The sequence below is a fragment of the Prunus dulcis genome, unplaced genomic scaffold, assembly GCF_902201215.1.
Source record: "Prunus dulcis unplaced genomic scaffold, ALMONDv2, whole genome shotgun sequence".
Taxonomy (NCBI): domain Eukaryota; kingdom Viridiplantae; phylum Streptophyta; class Magnoliopsida; order Rosales; family Rosaceae; genus Prunus; species Prunus dulcis.
In genome coordinates this window covers 9,375-29,966 of record NW_023010100.1, presented here as the reverse complement: position 1 = coordinate 29,966, position 20,592 = coordinate 9,375, and the positions used below count along the sequence as shown (strand labels likewise).

The following is a 20,592-nucleotide window of genomic DNA, read 5'->3' as shown; positions in this document are numbered from 1 at the left end:
CTGGGTCCCACAACATCGGTCGGGGTTTTATTGTATTATATGACAGAAAAATACGATTGACATACGCGTTGTTATGAAGAGTGTTGTGAACTGTTGATGTAAGTGAGTCTCAAAACCTATTAACCGGAAATATCTTCACATGAGTGTGTGAGCGAGTGTCCCTGACACGAGATATTTAGGTGTGAAAACGGTTGAGACTTGACGGCCTTTATCTGCAAAGAGAAACTGAGCCCAAGGTTAGTGGCAGAATCTAATCTACACCACCAGCTACTAGTGTACAAGGCATGGGTAAAAGTTAAAACCTAAAAGAAAGAAAAGCCTGAAATGCATGTGACGAAAGCTTAATAAGCTGTTTCCACTCACTCACATTTTTTGTCCCAACGCAATCATTCAAAGAACCGGACAACCACCCACCGCTCCTCCCTTTCTCTGCTCTTTTCCCATGATTTCACTGTGCCTGCTAATATCTACACAGTAACGCTATGTCTTCTCTCTCTCTCTTTTATGTGTATTAAATAAAAAGTTCTTCCTCTCCCTTCAAAACAACAGGGGAGTGAAATAATAGTGAGATTTGAGAGGCTCGTTGGCTAAGCAAAATGGGCATTATTATGTCTACCTCTGTTATGCTTCTTTTCCTTCTGGGTCTCTGCCATTTATCCACGGCAGCGGCGGTGGACAAAAACGACGTTGCGAAGCCAAAAACGACTGCAAGCACTACTTACATTGTTCACATGGCTAAATCCGAAATGCCGGCGAGCTTCGAGCACCACACTCACTGGTACGGCTCGTCGCTCAAAACAGTTTCCGACTCGGCCGAAATGATGTATATTTACAGCAATGCCATCCACGGCTTCTCCACCAAGCTCACCCCCGAACAAGCCGAGTCACTCCAATCCCAACCTGGAGTTCTCTCCGTGCTTCCCGAGTTGAAATACGAGCTCCACACGACTCGGACCCCGGAATTCCTCGGACTCGGCCAAACCACCGAGACGATCCCCCAGTCCAACTCGGAGAGCGACGTCATCATCGGAGTCTTAGACACCGGCGTCTGGCCCGAAAGCAAGAGCTTCGACGACACCGGACTCGGACCCGTACCCGGATCCTGGAAAGGCGCGTGCGAATCGGGTACCAACTTCAATTCTTCAAACTGCAATCGGAAACTAATCGGCGCCAGGTACTTCGCCAAAGGCTACGAGGCCACGCTGGGCCCGATCGAGACCTCCAAGGAATCGAAATCCCCACGCGACGACGATGGCCACGGCACCCACACCGCGTCAACCGCCGCAGGGTCGGTGGTCTCCGGCGCGAGCCTCTTCGGCTATGCCCTAGGAACCGCACGCGGGATGGCCCCTCGCGCCCGAATCGCAGCGTACAAGGTGTGCTGGGTCGGCGGCTGTTTCAGCTCCGACATCGTGGCTGCAATCGACCAGGCCATTGCGGACAACGTGAATGTTCTCTCGATGTCGCTCGGCGGCGGAATGTCGGACTATTTCCGCGACAGCGTGGCAATCGGAGCTTTCTCGGCCATGGAGAAGGGAATTTTAATCTCGTGCTCTGCCGGAAATGCGGGTCCTAGTGCCTACAGCTTGTCGAACTCGGCTCCATGGATCACGACAGTTGGAGCAGGCACACTGGATCGGGACTTCCCGGCTTTCGTCAGCCTGGGCAACGGTAAAAACTTCTCGGGCGTTTCGCTCTACCGCGGTGACTCCAACGCAGCCCCAACCGCCTTGACGCCGTTTGTTTACGCCGCTAACGCGAGCAACGCCACGTCAGGAAATCTATGCATGATGGGAACTTTAATTCCAGAACAAGTGAAGGGGAAAATAGTAATGTGTGACCGTGGAGTCAACGCAAGAGTCCAAAAAGGAGCGGTGGTCAAGGCTGCCGGAGGAGTGGGCATGATATTGGCCAACACCGCCGCCAATGGCGAGGAGCTGGTGGCGGATGCTCATTTATTACCGGCCACGTCGGTGGGTCTACAAAACGCCGACGTCATCAAGAGCTATTTGTTTAAGGATCCGAACCCGACCGCCACGATATTGTTCGAGGGGACTAAAGTTGGTGTCCAGCCTTCACCCGTAGTTGCGGCATTTAGTTCTCGGGGCCCGAATTCAGTCACTCCGGATGTACTGAAACCCGATATTGTTGCTCCAGGTGTCAACATCCTAGCTGCGTGGTCCGGGGCTATAGGCCCCACGGGACTGGCGATCGATGCGAGACGCGTGGCGTTCAATATTATCTCGGGTACGTCAATGTCTTGTCCGCACGTGAGCGGGCTAGCGGCGCTGCTGAAGGGGGCCCACCCGGAGTGGAGTCCGGCGGCGATTCGATCGGCGCTTATGACCACCGCGTATACAGCGTACAAGAACGGGCAGAAGTTGCAGGACGTGGCTACCGGAAAGCCGTCCACGCCGTTCGATCACGGCGGTGGACACGTAGATCCTATATCGGCCCTCAATCCGGGGCTGGTCTATGATCTAACGGTGGACGATTATCTAAACTTCCTCTGCGCGTTGAATTACTCGGCGACTGAGATTAACAGCTTGGCGAAGAGATCGTACACGTGCGACGAGAAAAAGAAGTACAGCGTGAGGGATCTAAATTACCCATCTTTTGCCGTGAACTTCGAGAGCAGATATGGAGGCGGGACGACGTCGTCTAACGTGGTGAAGTACACGAGGACGCTGACGAATGTGGGCCCCCCGGGAACTTACAAGGCGAGTGTGACGTCGGAGAGCCAGTTGGTGAAGATATCGGTGGAGCCCGAAACGCTGAGTTTTAGTCAGGCGAATGAGAAGAAAGGGTATACGGTGACGTTTAGTGCGGTGGGTTCGGTGCCGGCGAATGCAGAGAATAGCTTCGGGAGGGTGGAGTGGTCGGACGGGAAGCACATCGTAGGAAGCCCAATAGCAATAAGCTGGAATTAGGGAGCAAATTAAATTATAGAGGAAGAGGAGGCAAATTAGATTGTAATGGCTTGATTTCTTAAGTCAAAGAGTGTTGAGGAATCAAGAAATGTTGTAACATGTAAGATTATGTGGTGGTGATTATGTTAATTTCGAGCTAACAATGGAGGTCAGAATTTGAGAAAGAAGGACAATTTGAAATGGAATTTTCTGTGCAGTTGTTGTTTGGCAATATGTATATGCATGGCTCCTCACCTCGAGGCTGCTCAGAATTGAGGATTGTGAATTTGGACGTGAGTGGTTTGCATGGATAAAGAGGCCCAACGGCCGTGGATCCACAAAATAGTGTTGGGCCCAGTCTACGTGAATCGAGTGTTAGCCACACATCCAACATGTGACATGACATTATGTGTGAAACCGCCCCATCATGTATATAGGTCCAAACAAATAAAACACTTCCAAACACATTATGTCATCCGGGACCGAGATCCTATTTCATCGTCCCTTTTTTAGCTTATCCTATTTCATTGTCCCTTTTTAAGCTTATCCCATTTCATTGTGTCCCTTTTTAGCAGCTACCTAGCCACGTAAACCCGGCAACTCCTAGCAATGAGACACGTTTCCGACACTCTACGCGTGGCAAACTTGCAGAGCAAGAGATAAAACATGATAAAAGGACACACGCAGAAGCCAAGAGAAACCGAAGCAAATCAATCCAAACTCACGTAAACGAGAAAAATCGATATTCGTAATGGAGAGGACGCAAGAGCAGCAGCAGAACAGGAAGCCAGCTGCTGGGGCTAGCGAAGCCAAGGGGAAGATAGAGGAAGGGTTGCCAATGAAGGACAGTCCGTACCTGCAGTACGATGACTTGGAGGATTACAAGCGTCAGGCCTATGGAACGGAAGGCCATCTCCAGGTGGAGCCCGGCCGAGGCGCCGGGTCCACCGAGGGCCCCACTGTTTCTGGCGCCAATGTCTCCTCTCAGGGTGATCTCTCCGCCACCGAAGCTATTAACCGCCAAGGAGTTCCTTAATTAGTTTTATTTTTATTTTTCTTCATATATATATAGAGTATGTATTGGAGTGGTGTATCATATTGGTATAGCTACATATATATACATACATAGCAGACAAAAGGGAGAGGAGACGTTTGCCATATCTCTTCACCTCCTGAAACATTAAACGGTAACTGCTAAATGAGGGGGACGTTTTATGTAACTTTTTATTTTACTTTTTTGGATATCCCACAAATTTTCTTTCAATCTTTTGATAGTTGACTTGAATATCCACAAAGAGATCTTCGACGAGGGCATCCAAGTCAAGCTAGGAAGCTCCTCAAATCAAGGCCATGTTTTTTTTTTTTTTTTTTTTCCCTATTGATTGATAAGCGCACAACAATATTGAAAGTTCTTTTTTTTTTTTTTTTTTTTTGGGTAAAGAAAACAGTTACAATCTTGGATTCTTTGATCTACCCCAGAAAGTTTCATTCACAATTATCATACACAATTTTTTTGTTTATATACCATAAGCTTTTTGTAGTTCTCTTAAATCAAAATACAAGCGATATTTTTTTTAATACAAGCAATTAGGGGAGAGTGGTTGACACAAATATTCATTGGGTGCTTGAGGGTTTCGAGCCTCTGTTTACATGAGTGGAGGTGAAAGAGCTCAACTAACTGAGTTATTACCAAATAGCATATAAGCGATATTGAAAAAAGAAGGATTCGAGAACAACCTCGAATGCAAAGATAACTGTTATTTACAACATTGACTACAAACTCCTTAATAAACTCATAGCCAAGAGCGGATCTATATATGGGAAATCCATTATATTGCTCTATTAGGCAAAGCTACTTGCGCATCGTTGAAGTACAAATTTCACCCACCAAGTGTATAAACAAAACAAAAATATATCAACTGCCATGCCAATGTTTTTCATCATTCATAAACGTTTGTTGTACCATCCCCATTAAAAAAAATGAAAGAGTATAGACACAGAAACTAGAGACAAACTGGCCCTCAGCTAATGGCCGGCCCCAGAAGCCACAAAGTTCACAGTTCCTTACTTCACTCCCAAACAAGAAAAAAGAGACACACTATTCAATTGGGTCGCCTGCCTCCTTTTCTTCCTTCAATCTAATAATTTTTTTAGTGCTTTTTCGGCACTCCACCTCCTTTATTTCCCTACCCCTTTTTTTAAAATAAAAAAAATTGGTCCAAACCCCTTGTCTTTATATTCCACATGTCTCACTTCCTCCCACCCTCTAAGCCTCTCTCTCCTCTACTTATAATCCCTCTCAAATTCTCACTATCTTCTTATGCTTAGTAATTTCTTATCACAATCACAGTGCTTGTAGAAATGGCAACAATTGCAGCAATTACAAACATTTCTGCTGCTGCTGAAGACAGAGTACTGGATCAAGATTCAGTCTCTGAGCAACTAGAGGAAGAAGAAGAAGAAGACAATGTGTCACTAAGTGATCTTCCAGTGAATTGGAAGAAACAAGATCAAACCCAATATCCAAACACTAAATCTGAGCCTACCCATGCCAACATTGAAGCCCAAGATGAAGAATTTGATTTTGGTTATTCAATGCGCGGCACCTCTTTTTGGGCTGACACCAAAATGTGTGCTGCCGATGAGGTGTTCTTCCAAGGCCAAATTCTCCCTCTCCGCCTCTCAGTCAGCTCCGACGCCGGATTTGCCGGCTTAACCAGACGGTCTCCGGCGAGCAGCGTCGGGTTCAGAAGTAATAGCTGCAGAAGCAGAATCAGTCCCAATTCATCATTTAGCAGCAACAGCAGCTCCACCACCACCACCACCACTACCACAACAGCAACAAGAGGCATTGCTTCAAGCTCAAAGCGGAGAAGCCCAAGAAGACCCAGAAACCAATTCTACACAGAGCCCAGTCCAAAACCCCAAATCAAAATTCCAAATCCAAGACTGGAAAAAGCTGGCAGCCGACGCCATAATTCTTCAATGTGGGATTTTTTCAGGCTGGGTTTGGTCCGTACGCCTGACATTGAATTGCAGGACATTAACAAGGCACTTCGAAGTAATAGCAGCGCCAATAAAAGTTCCGTCAGTCGAAATAGCAGCGTTAGCAGCACCCACAGCACTAATTTCATCGCAAATTACAACAACGCCACGAGCGCCGGCGGTGTTTTGAAGTCGGAGGACACGAAACAGAGCAAACAGAGCAAGCAGAGAAAACAGAGGTTTTTTGATAGCATTCATGGCTGCAAGTGCTCGTTCGAAACTGTGGCGTCTGATAACCTGATCGTCAAGAGCAAATCATCAAGCAGTGGGAGAAGCAGCTCGAGTCACATCAATGAAAGCAGAACAGAAACAGAATACTCGGCTGCGCATGCCATGCTGAAAGAAAAAGTAGAGGTGGAGTTGAAGATGATGAAGAATAATAAGCAGAAGCAGAAGCAAAAGCAAAAGCAAAAGCAGGCCATGTCGCATCACAGAACGTATGAATGGCTAAAGCAGCTGTCGCATGCAAATTCTCCTCCTCCTCCTCCTCTTCCTGTGCATGTTTAAAGTTGATGGACCATGGTGGGGATTTAGATTGTAGAAAAAGCTTTCTTCTCATCAAGAAAGCTATATTGATTTCCCATGTAACGCTTGTAGCTTTTCTGATGAGAACTTTGACTTCGGTAGAACAATCATAGGCTCTCTCGCATGCCTGCAAATTTGCTTTATTTCACTATCATTTTGTCTTAGCCTTTTTTTGGGTTTGCTTTAATTTGAAATAATATTACATTAGCATGCAATGCAAGTTTGTAGTTTGGCCATGGATGGAATGGGGGCTCCAATATCAAGATTATTCTCTTTCTTGATTAATTTTGAATTTTGCTTTAATTAGTTGTATATTTTTATGATTAATTTTGAAGATTTATGTTTAAACTAATTATAAACTCAAGCATGGGTGGGAGAGATAGTGCATGCCATGGCAGCATATAGGGTTCAAAGTTGTGGTTGTGATGATTAGAGTGTGAATCTGTAGAAACTTTTTCTGCTGGGTGTGGTCCGTGTGGAGCTGTGGGGTTTAAGATATTGGAGATTTAGATGGCATTATTTTGACTTTTCGTGACAGTCACAACCCACAAGGGAACACGAGACAGAGAGAGAAAGAGAGAGGTGCTGGGGAAAAGCTAATGGAAGAGGCAAGCAGGAATGGAAAGACTCATGAAGTCCCTTCAAAGTTCAAAAAGAATGGGAAAAGGGGGTTGTGATTTTTTTTTTTTTTTTCCTTTGATACAAATGATATTTTATTAAACTATAGGGAATGGAATTCGAATTCAGGGGCAAAGTGAGAAGTACATCTACTCTAGCCAATTTAACTAAATTCATATCTGCAGTTGAGAAAAATCTTAATGCAAAACTTTTATTATTATTTGTACAATTCATATAAAAGAAAAAAGACCGTGCAGAACTAACTACTATTAACTATTGAAGTTACAATTCTTTCTCTTTGGTTTGGGGTTTGCCCCTATATTACCAACAAATTTACAATTCTTTTACAAGACAAGACAACACTCATAGGAAAAGAAAAACAGAAGATGAAAATTTTTATTATTTTATACATATATTCTTTTCATAGTTTTGGGATTTTGAAGGTCTAACACGGCTCCACTTAAAAAGTAAACAATTGGGAGCTTAAGAGCATAATAGATTTTGACTTTGAAAATTAAGTAATGTTAAACCCACCAAATTTGTGATAAAACTTCATTGACCAAATAATATTTTTAAAATTTGGTCTTTTGTTGTTATTTTTCATTTATTTCTAACATATAAAATACTAACATATGCATAACGGCTCTTCATCATTTAAGCTATAATCCCTTGCTCATAATGAGATGTTATTTGATAAACAAACTTAATGAATTTAGCAGAATTGTTGAAACTTTTATGTGTATGGTTTATTTATAATCAAATTATTAATTTATGCTGGAATTCTTTCTTTCATAAAAAATTAATTGATATCTATTAGTTCCATGAATACGCCTACTAATACTAAAGAGAAATTATATATGTTACACTTAATTTTTGTATATGAATTTGCAATTTTAATTGGGATGCGTATATTAGACTTTCTTCGATCTTGCATGATCGTTAGTGAAGATGCACCAAATTGTCTTAATTTTGATGTTAGATCGCTCCGTTATTGTAATGGGCCTTTGTAGTTAGTGATTTCTTTAGCTAAATTATGAATGCAGTCTTTAAATTTCTACAGTAAAAAAATCCCCCCTTATTTACCAACTTGATAATCTCAACATTTTCTAAAATATTTCTCCTTGGACAAAGAAAAAAATTTCCCAGCACCTAGGGAGATACCAAATCCCAATAGTGGTCAAAAAAGTGCGGGATTTCTGAAGCACGTCCATCCAACCCAAGCCTTTCACCTTGTTGAAATGGAATGGCCCAAATTTTAAATTCATACCCAAGAAGTCTTTCCAATTATTTGATTCCAGATTGATTTCGACTTCTTTGTCTCACATATCTGAAAATTTACGGTAAGATATTTTATCGATTTCCTAGTGACATTTTAAAAGATGAGGAGAAAGGCATGCAGTGACATTTCAGAAAATTAAGGATTTCAAAGGGTTTCCGTGACCTTCAACGACAGTTTTTTAGGTCAAGTACTGAATTTCTGTTTTTTGTGTGAATGTTGGAGAAGTGGGAATATTCCTCTCATTCATTTCCTTTCAAACTTTCTCTTTACTCTTGTTGGAGCAGGTAAGGAATTAAAATAATGAATTCGAATAATCATTAGATCTAGGGGACTCGCTCTTTTCTTTGATAACTTACAGTAAGTAAAAGTTTCATAACCAACAATTTTTAATATATAAAAAATCAATGAAAAAGGAAACAATCAAATTAGAAATTCTCTTTTAAACAATTGGAAAAAAAAAAAAATTCATCACTAGATTATGAATACTCATCCTTTTCTAATGGACGAATTTTACATCGATAATGCATAAATAACATGCTGATACGTTTTGTTATTTACATGTTATCGATAATGACACTGTATTGACAAAAAATGTACGTTAGAGAAAAGATAATTGTTTTAAAAGACGAACATTTTACAAATTGTGATTCGGTAACCTCAATTTGCAAAGAGTAATTAATGACTCTTTCTTGTTTGTCTTGTCAAACGACAAATGGAGGAAGTTGGTTTCTTTGTACTACGGGAACACAAAAATAGTGTTGTTTTTGGACAAAAGAAGAAAGAATCAAATTGTTCGTTGGCTGTTAAGAGTTGTTATGGATTATATTTATACACTCTTTAATATTAAAAGTCAAATGAAAAAAAAGAAGAAGAAAAACTTGTAATAAATCGTGGGAAAATCAAATCAAATGGTCTCCATCCCCAATTTCCTGCGTTTTGAGCTCTATCTATCTATCCATATATTCGTGACCAGACTTTTGCTCCCCAAAATTCCTAAAGAATATGTTTCTCTCTCTTTCATCCGACAAATCACAAGATAAGTTTTCTCCGTCCACCTCAACGCCACCTTCCAAAAACCGCTTATTTTGAACCGTTGGATATGATTCAAACTCCCACATTCCAAAAACCAAACACCAAGAAACCCGTTTCTCTTTTTAAAATACGACTTATAAAATTGAAAACCCATCAAAGTCTTTGTCTTTGGTCCTACTTCCCTCTCTCACTCCCCTTCTCTCAACGCAAAAAAATTTCCCGGAAATCTTCCATTCCCCTTTAACACGGAATCCCCACGTCTCTCTCTTTTTATTCCAACACCATCCATCCTTAACCACCAAAACCAAACCAAACACCACGCATTTTCTTTCTTTCTTTCTTTCATAGTTTTTCCCAAAAACCGAAGTGAAAGAATCTAATAAGTAACCAGAAAACCAGAGAGAACCCAGTTGGACAATGATGTTGGAGATGTGTCGGAGGCCATTGGAGAAGTGCTTTGGAGGAGGAGATGGTGGAGATGGGCTCCTTTGGCACATGGACCTCAAGCCCCACTCTTCTGGGGACTATTCGATCGCAGTGGTTCAAGCCAATTCGGCTTTGGAAGACCAGGGACAGGTGTTCACATCCCCTTACGCCACGTATATTGGGGTCTATGATGGCCATGGTGGCCCTGAAGCTTCTCGCTTCATCACCAGTCGCCTCTTCCCCTTCCTTCACAGTATGTAGTACACCCTCTAGCTCTACAGAAACACCCAACCCTGTTTTTGTTTTTACTTTTTAGTTGTTTATTTTCTTGTATTTTCAGTAATTACATTTCAATTACAAGAAGAATTTTATGTCTTGAGACCAAAAAGACCTCCACTTGACTTATAGATCATACAGATTTGCTTAGCTCAAGTAGCTATTCAACTTTGAAGAAATTCAAACCAACATAGAACATGCTTTATTGTGTTCTTATTCTATTGTTTTTCCTTTGACTTAATATTTTCATCAATTAATCAGATGGGTATTTTTCTCTGGGTTATTATTATGATAAAGTTCACAACTTTTCTTCAAGATGAAAGGGAAAGATTTTTGTCTTTATTTACATTGAGTTGGTTTTTTATTCTTCAGAGTTTTCAATTGAGCAAGGTGGACTGTCAGAGGATGTGATAAGGAAGGCATTTGATGCAACTGAGGAAGAGTTCTTGGACTTGGTTAAGGCATCATGGCCTGTCCGGCCGCAGATTGCTTCCGTAGGTTCATGTTGTTTGGTTGGCGCAATTTCAAATGGTGTTTTATATGTTGCTAATCTCGGAGATTCGAGGGCAGTTCTTGGCCGGAGAGCATCAGAGGGGCAGGCGGTTGTGGCAGAGCGATTGTCTACAGATCACAATGTTGCAGTGGAGGAAGTGAGGAAGGAGGTTAAGGATCTTCACCCTGATGATGCACACATTGTGGTGTACACTCGTGGAGTTTGGCGAATTAAGGGCATTATTCAGGTACAAAATGTGGCTTCTTTTACTTCATTGATCCTCTGGCCCGTCCGTATTTCTGAATTGATTAACATATCTATTTTTGACTTATGTTAGGAGCAAATTTAATGTGTCCTGGAATCTCAGATGACTATATTGATAACGGTTTGATGGAAATAATATTAGTACTGATGCTTTTCCCCAGTATGTACCATATTATGGAGTACTAAACTAGAGAGTTAACAATTTTATTTTATTTTTCCTTTGGGGAAGTTCAAAATATTTTCATTTTTAAGGGTAAGTTGTTTCAAATCTGAATGCGAGGTTTTGTTCCATGATGAATTAGAATCTGGGGGAACTTGCCCCCACCTGCACCTAAATTTTTTTTGTGAAACTTTGTGATATGAGTATAATAAAGGGGTGGATTTGCCTTTAATATGTTATTTTTCCCTGCAGTAATACCATACTGTTCCAAAGCATGAACCTCGTTCTTGAAAGATGTGATCCTGCTCTGCTTAGGTGCATTGTTTTGAAGATAACTCTTCAAGGAATAGATTCTTACAATCATTCTTTCTTGATGTCTATGAAGGAAAAGTCCACAATTTGATGTGGATATGGTATTCTCCCTTTGTTTATCGATATCCTTCTATCTTCACGGGTTTTGCCTCTTTGGCAACTTTCCGGCCAGCTAAGAATTTGAGTATTTTAAGCAAATGGGGTGATGGTTCATAGAATGCACATGAAAACCTAAAAATTAGGGTATTGTTAGTCTGTGACTAGTCAAAATCACAGTTGAGCTGGTTATATGTATGTGACCTTTTTGACACTCTCATAAGCAATTAAAAGTCATGATAATTTTCATGCCCATTACAGAAACACACATAAAGATATGATGATGCATGCTCCAACAGAGCCCCTACGATGAAAATTTAGTTGTGTGGTAATCAGTTTATAAATCATAGATACATTGTAAAAGTGAATGTTTATTCTTCAGAGTAGTTGCTTTACCTCATTCATATTTTCTGCCTGTGATCTGATGAAACCTCTCCTTTGTAGGTGTCAAGGTCAATTGGTGACGTCTACTTGAAGAAACCCGAGTTTAACAGAGATCCACTCTTCCACCATTTCGGTATACCTGTTCCTTTAAAGAGGCCTGTTATGACAGCAGAACCCTCGATATTAGTTCGGAAGTTAGAGCCACAGGACATGTTTTTGATATTTGCAACAGATGGTCTCTGGGAGCATTTGAGTGATGAAGCAGCTGTTAAAATCGTCTCAAAGAATTCAAGAGTTGTAAGTCCCTGGCAAAATTTATATCTCTGTTGGTGTTCGTGTTCATTTATAAAACTGACTATAAAATTATAAGATATTAAGTGGTTGCTTCAATTTTAACTACAGGGAATAGCAAAGCGGTTGGTCAGAGCTGCGATTGAGGAGGCTGCAAAGAAAAGAGAATTGAGATATGAGGACATAAAAAGAATCGAAAAGGGGGTAAGGCGCCATTTCCATGATGACATCACCGTCATCGTGATATTCCTGGATCATTCACAAGTTTCCCCAAATGCTAGTTTGACGGATCCGAGCCTCTTCAACTGCACCAGTGTTCCTGTTGATATCTTCTCCATGAACGGCGATGAAGCCGATGTATCACTCCACACCATTCCCTGAGAATATCAGTTGCACAAGAAAATGCACCATTGTGTAAATAAAATGAGAATTTATAAGTAGGTGCAGCAGGCTGCTAGATTTTACAGGAAGGGTTTGGTTGTGTACATAGTTTGGTGGCAGATTGAAGGTGCTGTTAACTTCTCAGCTCTGAGCTTTGACCTCATTTTCAGCACTCCTTCTCGTCGGCGTATAATTTGTTGTGATTTACAAATGCTGTATATACTGGGATTTATTTATTGAGATTAAAATTTGCAACTCACAGTCCTGATAATTTGAAAAACTTTGTCATTATACAACTCCTTTCTTCTTCCCTTTTTCTCTTTTGCTCCCTTATTATCTTGTGCGAATGAGCTTGAATACGTGTTCATCCTTCACCGACCAACATTTAATAATTATATATTAAAAATTAGAGTAAATTACTCAAATGGTCCTTAAACTTGTACTTGATTTATATTTTGGTCCCTCAATTAAATTATTCGTTCAAATTGTCCAACAACTCTATTATTCGCTCCATTGATCTCACCGTCTAATTTTTTGTTAGATTTAACCAATTTTATGGTAAATAATTACTAATTTGCCCTTATATTTAACGAAAATATTGACAGAATGTAACGGTAGGACCACTGAAGCGAATAATATAGAGTTGATGAACCATTTGAACGAATAATTTAATTGATGGACCAAAATGTAAATCATGTATAAGTTTGAGGACCATTTGAGTAATTTATCCTAAAAATTATACAACTGGGAGGGGGAAGGGGCTGCCATATTTCAACAAAGTGAGGGAGGAGAGAGAGAAAGGAAATAGGTTTTTATTTAAAATTTTAATATTATTTCTTAATATTTAATTACACCTAAGCTAAAAAGGTGGACTGTGCATTTGTCACACCGTCACTTAACAGAATACCAAACGGTCAAATAGAAGGAACATGTAAATTGGTCGAATTTTAAAACATTAGGGGGTAAATTGACAAAATTAAACATCGGTGGCCCATTTCATGAATGACCCCAAATCTTAGGGGATAATGATATTAGCCCATTAAAAAGAGTACAACTATTTTCACCCATCTGTCATATTTTCCCACCCACTTTATCTTCAAACTTTTAAAGACAAATTTACCCATTTGTAAAATGACTTCTAAGGACAAATTTACACATTTTGCTTATCTTCTTGTTTCTCTGCGGATAGAAGTTCAAGAAGAAAAAAGATCCAGGTTGCCTCTTCTATGCCATATCACTTCCTCAAGTCAAAGCGTAATTTCTATCATCTTACTTTTCTATGTTTCTTTGCGTTTACTCTTTGTCTTGTGAACCATTCGAAGAATTTTCTAGGTGGGTTTTCTTCTTTACCCAAAAGAAAAAAAAAAACTAAAATTTGTAGGTTGGTTTTGGAGTTTCTAAAATTGGGAGGTGTTTTTTCGTGGGATGTTTGTGGTTCAATTTCAGTAAAAAATTTGGCTTGTTCGCTTGAATTTTTTTGTTTTTTTTGTTTTGGGGTTAAGGCTACAGAGAGAATTAAGATTTGTTGTTTTGGTATTACAAGAATATGAGCTTGGCACGGGTGCTGGTTTCTAAAGCTAATTGGAACAAAACTAGGGTTGTTTTTGTTTGTGCAAATAATCTCACGGGAGAATATTCGCTTTTGGATCCTTCAACCTTCGATCTTCCTTCTCTCTCTTCCTCGATTCCTGTAAAAAAGATTGGAGTAAGTAGACCACACCCGGGGGGGGTTGGCCAAAGGCCCTCCGATGCCTAAGTTAGTTCGAGTGTTTGTAGGAAAACAATAGCTAAGTAAAGGGTACGGAGTTGTATGTAGGGTGTAAACCGGGTGTGGTGGCTGGAGCCGTGTGGAGAAAATATGGAGAGTAGAGAGGGAGAGAGAGCTTCGGGTATTTTTCTCGGGTATAAGGAGTAGGTTTTCTGAAGTCGTCTCTTGAATGATGAATGAGGTCGTCTATTTATAGGAGCCTCGGGGTTAGGGTTTCGTAAGGATCAAGTCGGCTTTGATAATATCCGAATTAAATATATTATCTCTTAAGAAGATAATATCTGAATTAAATGATATTATCTTCTCTTTATTAGGATAATATCTTAATTAATGATATTATCTATTTAAATAAAGATAATATTATATTAATTAAAATATTTATCCCAATTAATTAATTAGCCAGATAAACTGGTTTAATTAATTAGTTTAAGAGATAATCTTCTTTTCCACGTGGCGTGCCCTGATTGGAGACGAAAATATATGCTCCCACAGTTTTAAGATTGGTTTTGGAGTTTTTGGGCATCCCTTGAAGCTTTGGAATGGTTTGACTTTGTGGGTATTTAGCAGAAGTGCATATATTTCGTTTGGTGAAATTGTATTTGAGATTCAAGGAGTTGGAAAGTTTTATTTGAGCTTTGTTTTAAAGTTCTAGGCATTTGTTTTGAAACTTATGCAAATGGCTTGACTTTGTGGGACATTAGCGAAAGTTCATTGATAGGTTGTGTGTGTTAGTGTTTACTTCAAAATGAATTAAAGGACATTTTAGAAATAATGATGGGTGAAGAAATAGGAAAAGGAGGTGGAAATAATAGCACTCATTAAAAATTATACAATTGGGTTCTTTGTTTTCATCAAACCTAGAATAGCAGTGGCGTGATCTTATCACAAGGTTCTTCACTGGCAAGTATTCCATGTGGACCATCGGTCCACCGCCTTCAAAATGTTCAGAAAAAACAAGACAGTGACGCACAACAAAACCCAACAAAATTAGATATTAATTTAGGGATATGTTCTAAAAAAATCTTAAGTTATAATATATATATATAGCATCTGCATATCTCATACAACTAAAAAATAACCTAAATTGGGTTATTTGGGCATAAATCCCCAAATTAGCACAAACAATACAAGAATCCTACGAGAGTGGCATTGTGACATAATATACTTCCATAATGTTCTTTTATTTTTCCCTTAACATGTACCTCTCACAAATTCCCGAGTTTGGTTTCTCTTGTTGGATTGTGTTAGTGAACTACTATCAGCCATTGATGTAATATAGAATTCACTAACCCAACAAAAGCAAATTCCTTAGCATAGCTAGAAGTATAATACTTTGTATAATCATAAAGTATACACAGACATATATACATATACACACAAACACATACACATTTTGTTTACAAAAATTAAGAAGAAAAAAAAGTACATGATTCATGAAGTTTAGTAGGTATGATCGATCCACGGTGGTTTAGCTAGGATGCGGGCAGACCCCAACTCCACAGTAGATTACGTAATCAGTGTAGTTATGGTGAGTTGAAGCTTGCCCTTGTGGCAGGACAGATGTTGTCGTCCCATGCATGGCTGCAGCCCGTGGAGTTTATACTCGCATTTATCATAAAGAGAAATGGTGCACAAGTACCGATAACCATCACACTTCATATATATAACCCTTCTAGAAACGTTGATTAAATATCTCTAACTCATTACCCGTACAATACTTGTGAATTGTGATCACTCCAACAACCACCGTTGATTTTCATTGCATTAATTTGATTTAGTTTTGGATTTTTTTTTAAAAGAAGTATTGTTGTAAAAAACTTGTAATTCAAATGATTAAAGAGTATTTACCTATGCATATCCTAAGTCTTACGTTGAGGTGTATACTGGCCAAAATATCAGCTAATAATTGCTGATGAAGGGAGCGATATGATAAGTTTGTTTGTTTGGAGATCTGTTATTACTAAAGAGCTGAATATTCAACAGACTCGACGTTGTATTATTGTCCAAAAACAAACGTTGAATATTCCAAATTTCCTTTTCTGGAAATATTCCAACTTTCAATGAGTGAGAGAGAGATGTAAATAGCCTTCATACAAGGTATTGGTCACCATTCAAACCGTACACACATCTCGAACGAGGGATTTGTTTTTAGTTACATTTCTGGAATGCCAGTTTCAAATTTTTAGTTACACATTTGTGAACAGAACTAACAAACTAAACCAATTGACTTGCCATCTTCCTAGTTTTTTTTAAAATATTCTTTATTCCAAAATACTAATTCATTGTTCCACCATGCCCACTAGTACCATGTCTCATGGTCTTATAAGCCACTTGAACTATGAGTCAATGTTATAGACGTAAAAATACATAAAAATAATTATTTATAATATGAAAAATATTTGGTTCTTTGCATGTAAGGAGTCTTTACAGTCAAATTACAGTTAGACATGTATTCATAAACTTTTTGTTTGTTTGTAATTTTAATAATTAGAGTTTAGTTTCGCATATCATATGTTTTGGATGTGAATTTTTCATTCTTTAAAACACACATTTTTAAAGTGCTATAGAAATTCAAACTTAATATTACAAATTTACAGGTGAATGCCTTCTTTATTGGGCTAGACCCGATTGACTGCTGTAATGACAAAGGGCTCCTCAAGTTGCCAAGTAGCGTCCTAGTCAAAATAATAAATGGTACGCACAGTAAGCTCCAGTACACGATCAACACCCGATAATTGCTCCCTCACTGATCTTATCACCAGGTACTGTTATATGTGGTACTAGCTATACGCTTGTCAACCAACCCAACAAGGACCAGAGAGGAGGAGAGCCACCGAGCCACCGAACCATCGAGAGAGCCATTTGAAATGGGAATTGTAGAAGAAGCTCACAACTTGCGGGTCCTGGGCTCAGGCCAGCAGGTCATAGTCCTAGCCCACGGCTTCGGCACCGACCAGTCGGTCTGGAAGCACCTCGTCCCCCACCTCGTCGACGACTGCAGAGTCGTCATGTACGACAACATGGGCGCCGGAACGACAAACCCCGAATATTTCGACTTCGAGCGCTACGCCACCCTCGAGGGCTACGCCTACGACCTCCTCGCCATTCTGGAGGAGCTTCGGATCGGGTCTTGCATCTTCGTTGGCCACTCCGTCTCCGGCATGGTCGGCGCCATCGCCGCTATCACCCGCCCCGACCTCTTCACCAAGCTCGTCATGATCGGCGCCTCTCCTAGGTAAGATCCGCGGCCATGAATTAATTAACTGGTTATCTTAGTCAATTATTATACAATTCCGCTCAAGTCCCACAAACCTAAATTTACCTTTTTTTTCCATTAATAATTTTGTTTTCTTTCCGGGAAAGTGGAGGGCAACAGTGTTCTGCTGGGTTGGCTGAAGTGGATCCATCAATCTAATTAACTAATCAAGTCAATTATTAGATAATTAACCTACAGTTCCACAAAACCCAATTTCTTAATCTCGAAAGATGCATGACGATTTGCTGGGAGTGGATTCATCAATCTAATTAACTAGTTAACCTAAAACCCCACAAACCCAATTGCTTAAACCTTTGGATTAATATATTAGTTTATCCGATCTTGCTCAATCATTTTTATGTTATTTAATTCCACTTCCAAAACCCAATTAACCAATTTATTAATCAAAACCAAACAATCTTTCATTCAGGTATCTCAACGACGTCGACTACTACGGCGGGTTCGAGCAGGAAGATCTGGAGCAGCTGTTCGATGCCATCCGATCCAACTACAAGGCTTGGTGCTCTGGTTTCGCACCCATGGCGGTCGGCGGGGACTTGGACTCGGTGGCGGTCCAGGAGTTCAGCCGGACCCTCTTCAACATGCGCCCCGACATTGCCCTCAGCGTCGCCCAAACCATCTTCCAGAGCGACACGAGACAAATTCTCCATCTGATCACAGTGCCCTGCCACATTTTGCAGAGCGTAAAAGACCTCGCTGTCCCTGTCGTCGTCACAGAGTATCTGCACCAGAATCTGGGCGGCGAGTCGATCGTGGAGGTCATGTCATCGGACGGTCATCTTCCGCAGCTGAGCTCGCCGGATATTGTTATCCCGGTGATTCTCCGGCACATTAGATATGATATTGCGGCGCAATTGTTGTCAAAAAATAATTATGGAGGTGGTGGGGCTATGGCTAGATTGGGAGTGATTAGTTAGCTTTGGGACGATTGGTTATTTGTTGTGTGGTCACTGTGAGGGCGTCGGCTTTGTTTGCTGTCGTGTTCAAAAGTCGTGGACCACGTCATGTGAAGGAATGGGTGTTATTGTGACACGTCGCGCTTTTTTAGTATGAAAGCTTGGATTCAAGTTGTTTATCTATATCTATATATATATAAAGCAAAAGGCAGAGAATGGTGAAACATTCAAAATACCAAAAAATACCCTTAGTTAATGCAAACATTACAAATTGAAATTATTAATTAAATGAGGATAATATGGTAAATTCAAAATTTTTCGTATTAAAAAAATTAAAAATATATAAAGCAAAAGGCAGAGAATGGTGAAACATTCAAAATACCAGAAAATGCCCTTAGTTAATGCAAACATTACAAATTGAAATTATTAATTAAATGAGGATAATATGGTAAATTCAAAATTTTTCGTATTAAGAAAATTAAAAATAAAAGAAAATTCAGATAATGGATCCTATTTTTATGGAACACAACTATCCATTATCTTTTTTAATTCTAAAATAAATTTAATTTTTTTTTTAAAAGCCTCTTGCAGGCGCGGAAGCGCGTGCAGAGAGGCTAGTATAAATTATAATCAAGCTTTTATTATTAAGACATGTTGCAAGACATGGAAAATTTCTTAAAATCAGTCCCCTTTATCTTGTGCGAAAATTTTCATGGTGTGAACGCGTGTATCGTAACAATCGTTGTTCCTTTAAATGCGTTCAAACTTGCAAAACATGGTGTGAACAAGTGTATTGTTTCCGTTCCTTCAAATACGTTCAAACTTGCAAATTTGGACTATGTCCACGCAAATTCGGACTATGTCCACTCCTTGTATTCGAGTTCGATTCAAAACAGATATTGATGATGGCAGGCTAATCGGTCACGAAATCCTAAAAAATCACAGCAATAATGCCAACAAAATTCATCCCAAAAATCACAACATTAGTATGCAAATTCCAGCGTAAAGAAGAGTACTTGATAGAGTTGTGTTACCATTTGGAAAAGTGATCAATTGCTTAACAAGAAGCTGCATACACAATAGTTATCAAAGGCAGTGACGTTGCTACTGTTTTTCTAAAAGAAAACAACCTTTTTTGTGTTTTTTTCTTTCTTTCTAAACACATGGGAGAAAAGTGTTGTTTCATTTTATTTTATTTTATTTTTTAATTTTAATATTGAAAGAGTTTTTCTATTTAAACTCCACATTTTCTTTGTTCATCCCAACAATTAAATCATTAAGCTCTTAAGTTTTATTACTGTGTAAAAATACAAAAAAGGTCATCCAACTTAATACTTAATAGTACATCTATACACACATTTCACACACTTAGAATAAACATCTATGAGAGCACTGCCAGAAATTACGTCCAAATAGTACCCATATTTGGTGACCAGGCCATGGATTTGCTTGCTCAATTCCAATGTAAATAAATCAGTTGAGACACCAAGAAGGCTGACGAATGTCAAGAGACTTGGGTGGAGCAATCTAAGCCTCATCTTATTGAAAAGATCCAGCGCTTTAGACATTTTATCACGTCTTCAGTAACCTTCAATCATTGCATTGTAAGAGACCACATTATGATCAGCCAATGAATCGCGTAGTTGTAAGAGCATTTCCAGCAGCTAAGGCTAGGCTCGTGCTGGGGGGGTTTGGGCAAAAAAGTGGTTTCCAGTAACAAAAGCAAGCCCGGGCAAATGGTGGGACCCAGCAGACTGGGCTGGCCAGAGGGCAAGGCTGATGTCAGCGTGCTGACGTCACGTCGACGTCAGCCCTGCATCAAATTTTTTTTAAATCGCCCACGTGGAGCGCGCTAGGCTCTCTGATCATATTTTGTCCAGCAATCCAACGGTAGCAAATGTTTGTGCAATAAAAAAAATGGATAAAAATTTAAAAAAATACCAAAAAAATTACTGATTTTTTTTTCTCTATACCTTATTTCCATTTTCAACATTTAAGTAAATGTCTTTGTCCTTTTACTTTCATTTATTTTTATATTACTCCATTTACTTAAGTTTACAATGTAAATAAGTAAGTACCCCCCATTTGGATTCAAATAAAAATACTAGAAAATCAAATTGCCACCAAATCAAAATATGAAAAATCGGTTTTAGTGCAAAA

The 20,592-nt window shown here is 39.7% G+C and overlaps 5 protein-coding genes across 5 annotated transcripts; all 5 read left to right on the top strand.

Moving 5' to 3' along the window:
* The first annotated feature begins 264 nt into the window (after positions 1-264).
* LOC117612886 (subtilisin-like protease SBT1.7) lies at positions 265-3,126 on the top strand. Its single transcript, XM_034341522.1, has one exon. It carries the CDS (start codon positions 597-599, stop codon positions 2,928-2,930), a length of 2,334 nt encoding a protein of 777 aa, XP_034197413.1. The 5' UTR covers positions 265-596; the 3' UTR covers positions 2,931-3,126.
* Positions 3,127-3,580: 454 nt separating this feature from the next.
* On the top strand, positions 3,581-4,382 carry LOC117612887. The gene has a single exon (XM_034341523.1). The coding sequence runs from the start codon at positions 3,661-3,663 to the stop codon at positions 3,943-3,945; it is 285 nt and encodes a 94-aa protein (XP_034197414.1). The 5' UTR covers positions 3,581-3,660; the 3' UTR covers positions 3,946-4,382.
* Positions 4,383-5,168: 786 nt separating this feature from the next.
* Positions 5,169-6,722, top strand: LOC117612888 (uncharacterized protein DDB_G0271670-like). Its single transcript, XM_034341524.1, has one exon. It carries the CDS (start codon positions 5,271-5,273, stop codon positions 6,459-6,461), a length of 1,191 nt encoding a protein of 396 aa, XP_034197415.1. The 5' UTR covers positions 5,169-5,270; the 3' UTR covers positions 6,462-6,722.
* Positions 6,723-9,486: 2,764 nt separating this feature from the next.
* Positions 9,487-12,787, top strand: LOC117612889 (probable protein phosphatase 2C 78). The gene is made up of 4 exons (XM_034341525.1): positions 9,487-10,087; positions 10,483-10,850; positions 11,880-12,116; positions 12,222-12,787. The coding sequence occupies exons 1-4, from the start codon at positions 9,826-9,828 to the stop codon at positions 12,489-12,491; spliced, it is 1,137 nt and encodes a 378-aa protein (XP_034197416.1). The 5' UTR covers positions 9,487-9,825; the 3' UTR covers positions 12,492-12,787.
* Positions 12,788-17,038: 4,251 nt separating this feature from the next.
* Positions 17,039-18,612, top strand: LOC117612883 (probable esterase KAI2). Its single transcript, XM_034341516.1, has 2 exons — positions 17,039-17,494; positions 17,946-18,612. The coding sequence occupies exons 1-2, from the start codon at positions 17,127-17,129 to the stop codon at positions 18,451-18,453; spliced, it is 876 nt and encodes a 291-aa protein (XP_034197407.1). The 5' UTR covers positions 17,039-17,126; the 3' UTR covers positions 18,454-18,612.
* Positions 18,613-20,592: the final 1,980 nt, after the last annotated feature.

Excerpts from the sequence above, each read along its gene's own strand:
- LOC117612886 (XM_034341522.1), top strand. The coding sequence starts at position 597 with ATGGGCATTATTATGTCTACCTCTGTTATGCTTCTTTTCCTTCTGGGT.
- LOC117612887 (XM_034341523.1), top strand. The coding sequence starts at position 3,661 with ATGGAGAGGACGCAAGAGCAGCAGCAGAACAGGAAGCCAGCTGCTGGG.
- LOC117612888 (XM_034341524.1), top strand. The coding sequence starts at position 5,271 with ATGGCAACAATTGCAGCAATTACAAACATTTCTGCTGCTGCTGAAGAC.
- LOC117612889 (XM_034341525.1), top strand. The coding sequence starts at position 9,826 with ATGATGTTGGAGATGTGTCGGAGGCCATTGGAGAAGTGCTTTGGAGGA. Across the intron at positions 10,088-10,482 it reads CCTCTTCCCCTTCCTTCACA|AGTTTTCAATTGAGCAAGGT; the intron begins GTATGTAGTACA and ends TTTATTCTTCAG. Across the intron at positions 10,851-11,879 it reads GAATTAAGGGCATTATTCAG|GTGTCAAGGTCAATTGGTGA; the intron begins GTACAAAATGTG and ends TCTCCTTTGTAG.
- LOC117612883 (XM_034341516.1), top strand. The coding sequence starts at position 17,127 with ATGGGAATTGTAGAAGAAGCTCACAACTTGCGGGTCCTGGGCTCAGGC. Across the intron at positions 17,495-17,945 it reads ATGATCGGCGCCTCTCCTAG|GTATCTCAACGACGTCGACT; the intron begins GTAAGATCCGCG and ends TCTTTCATTCAG.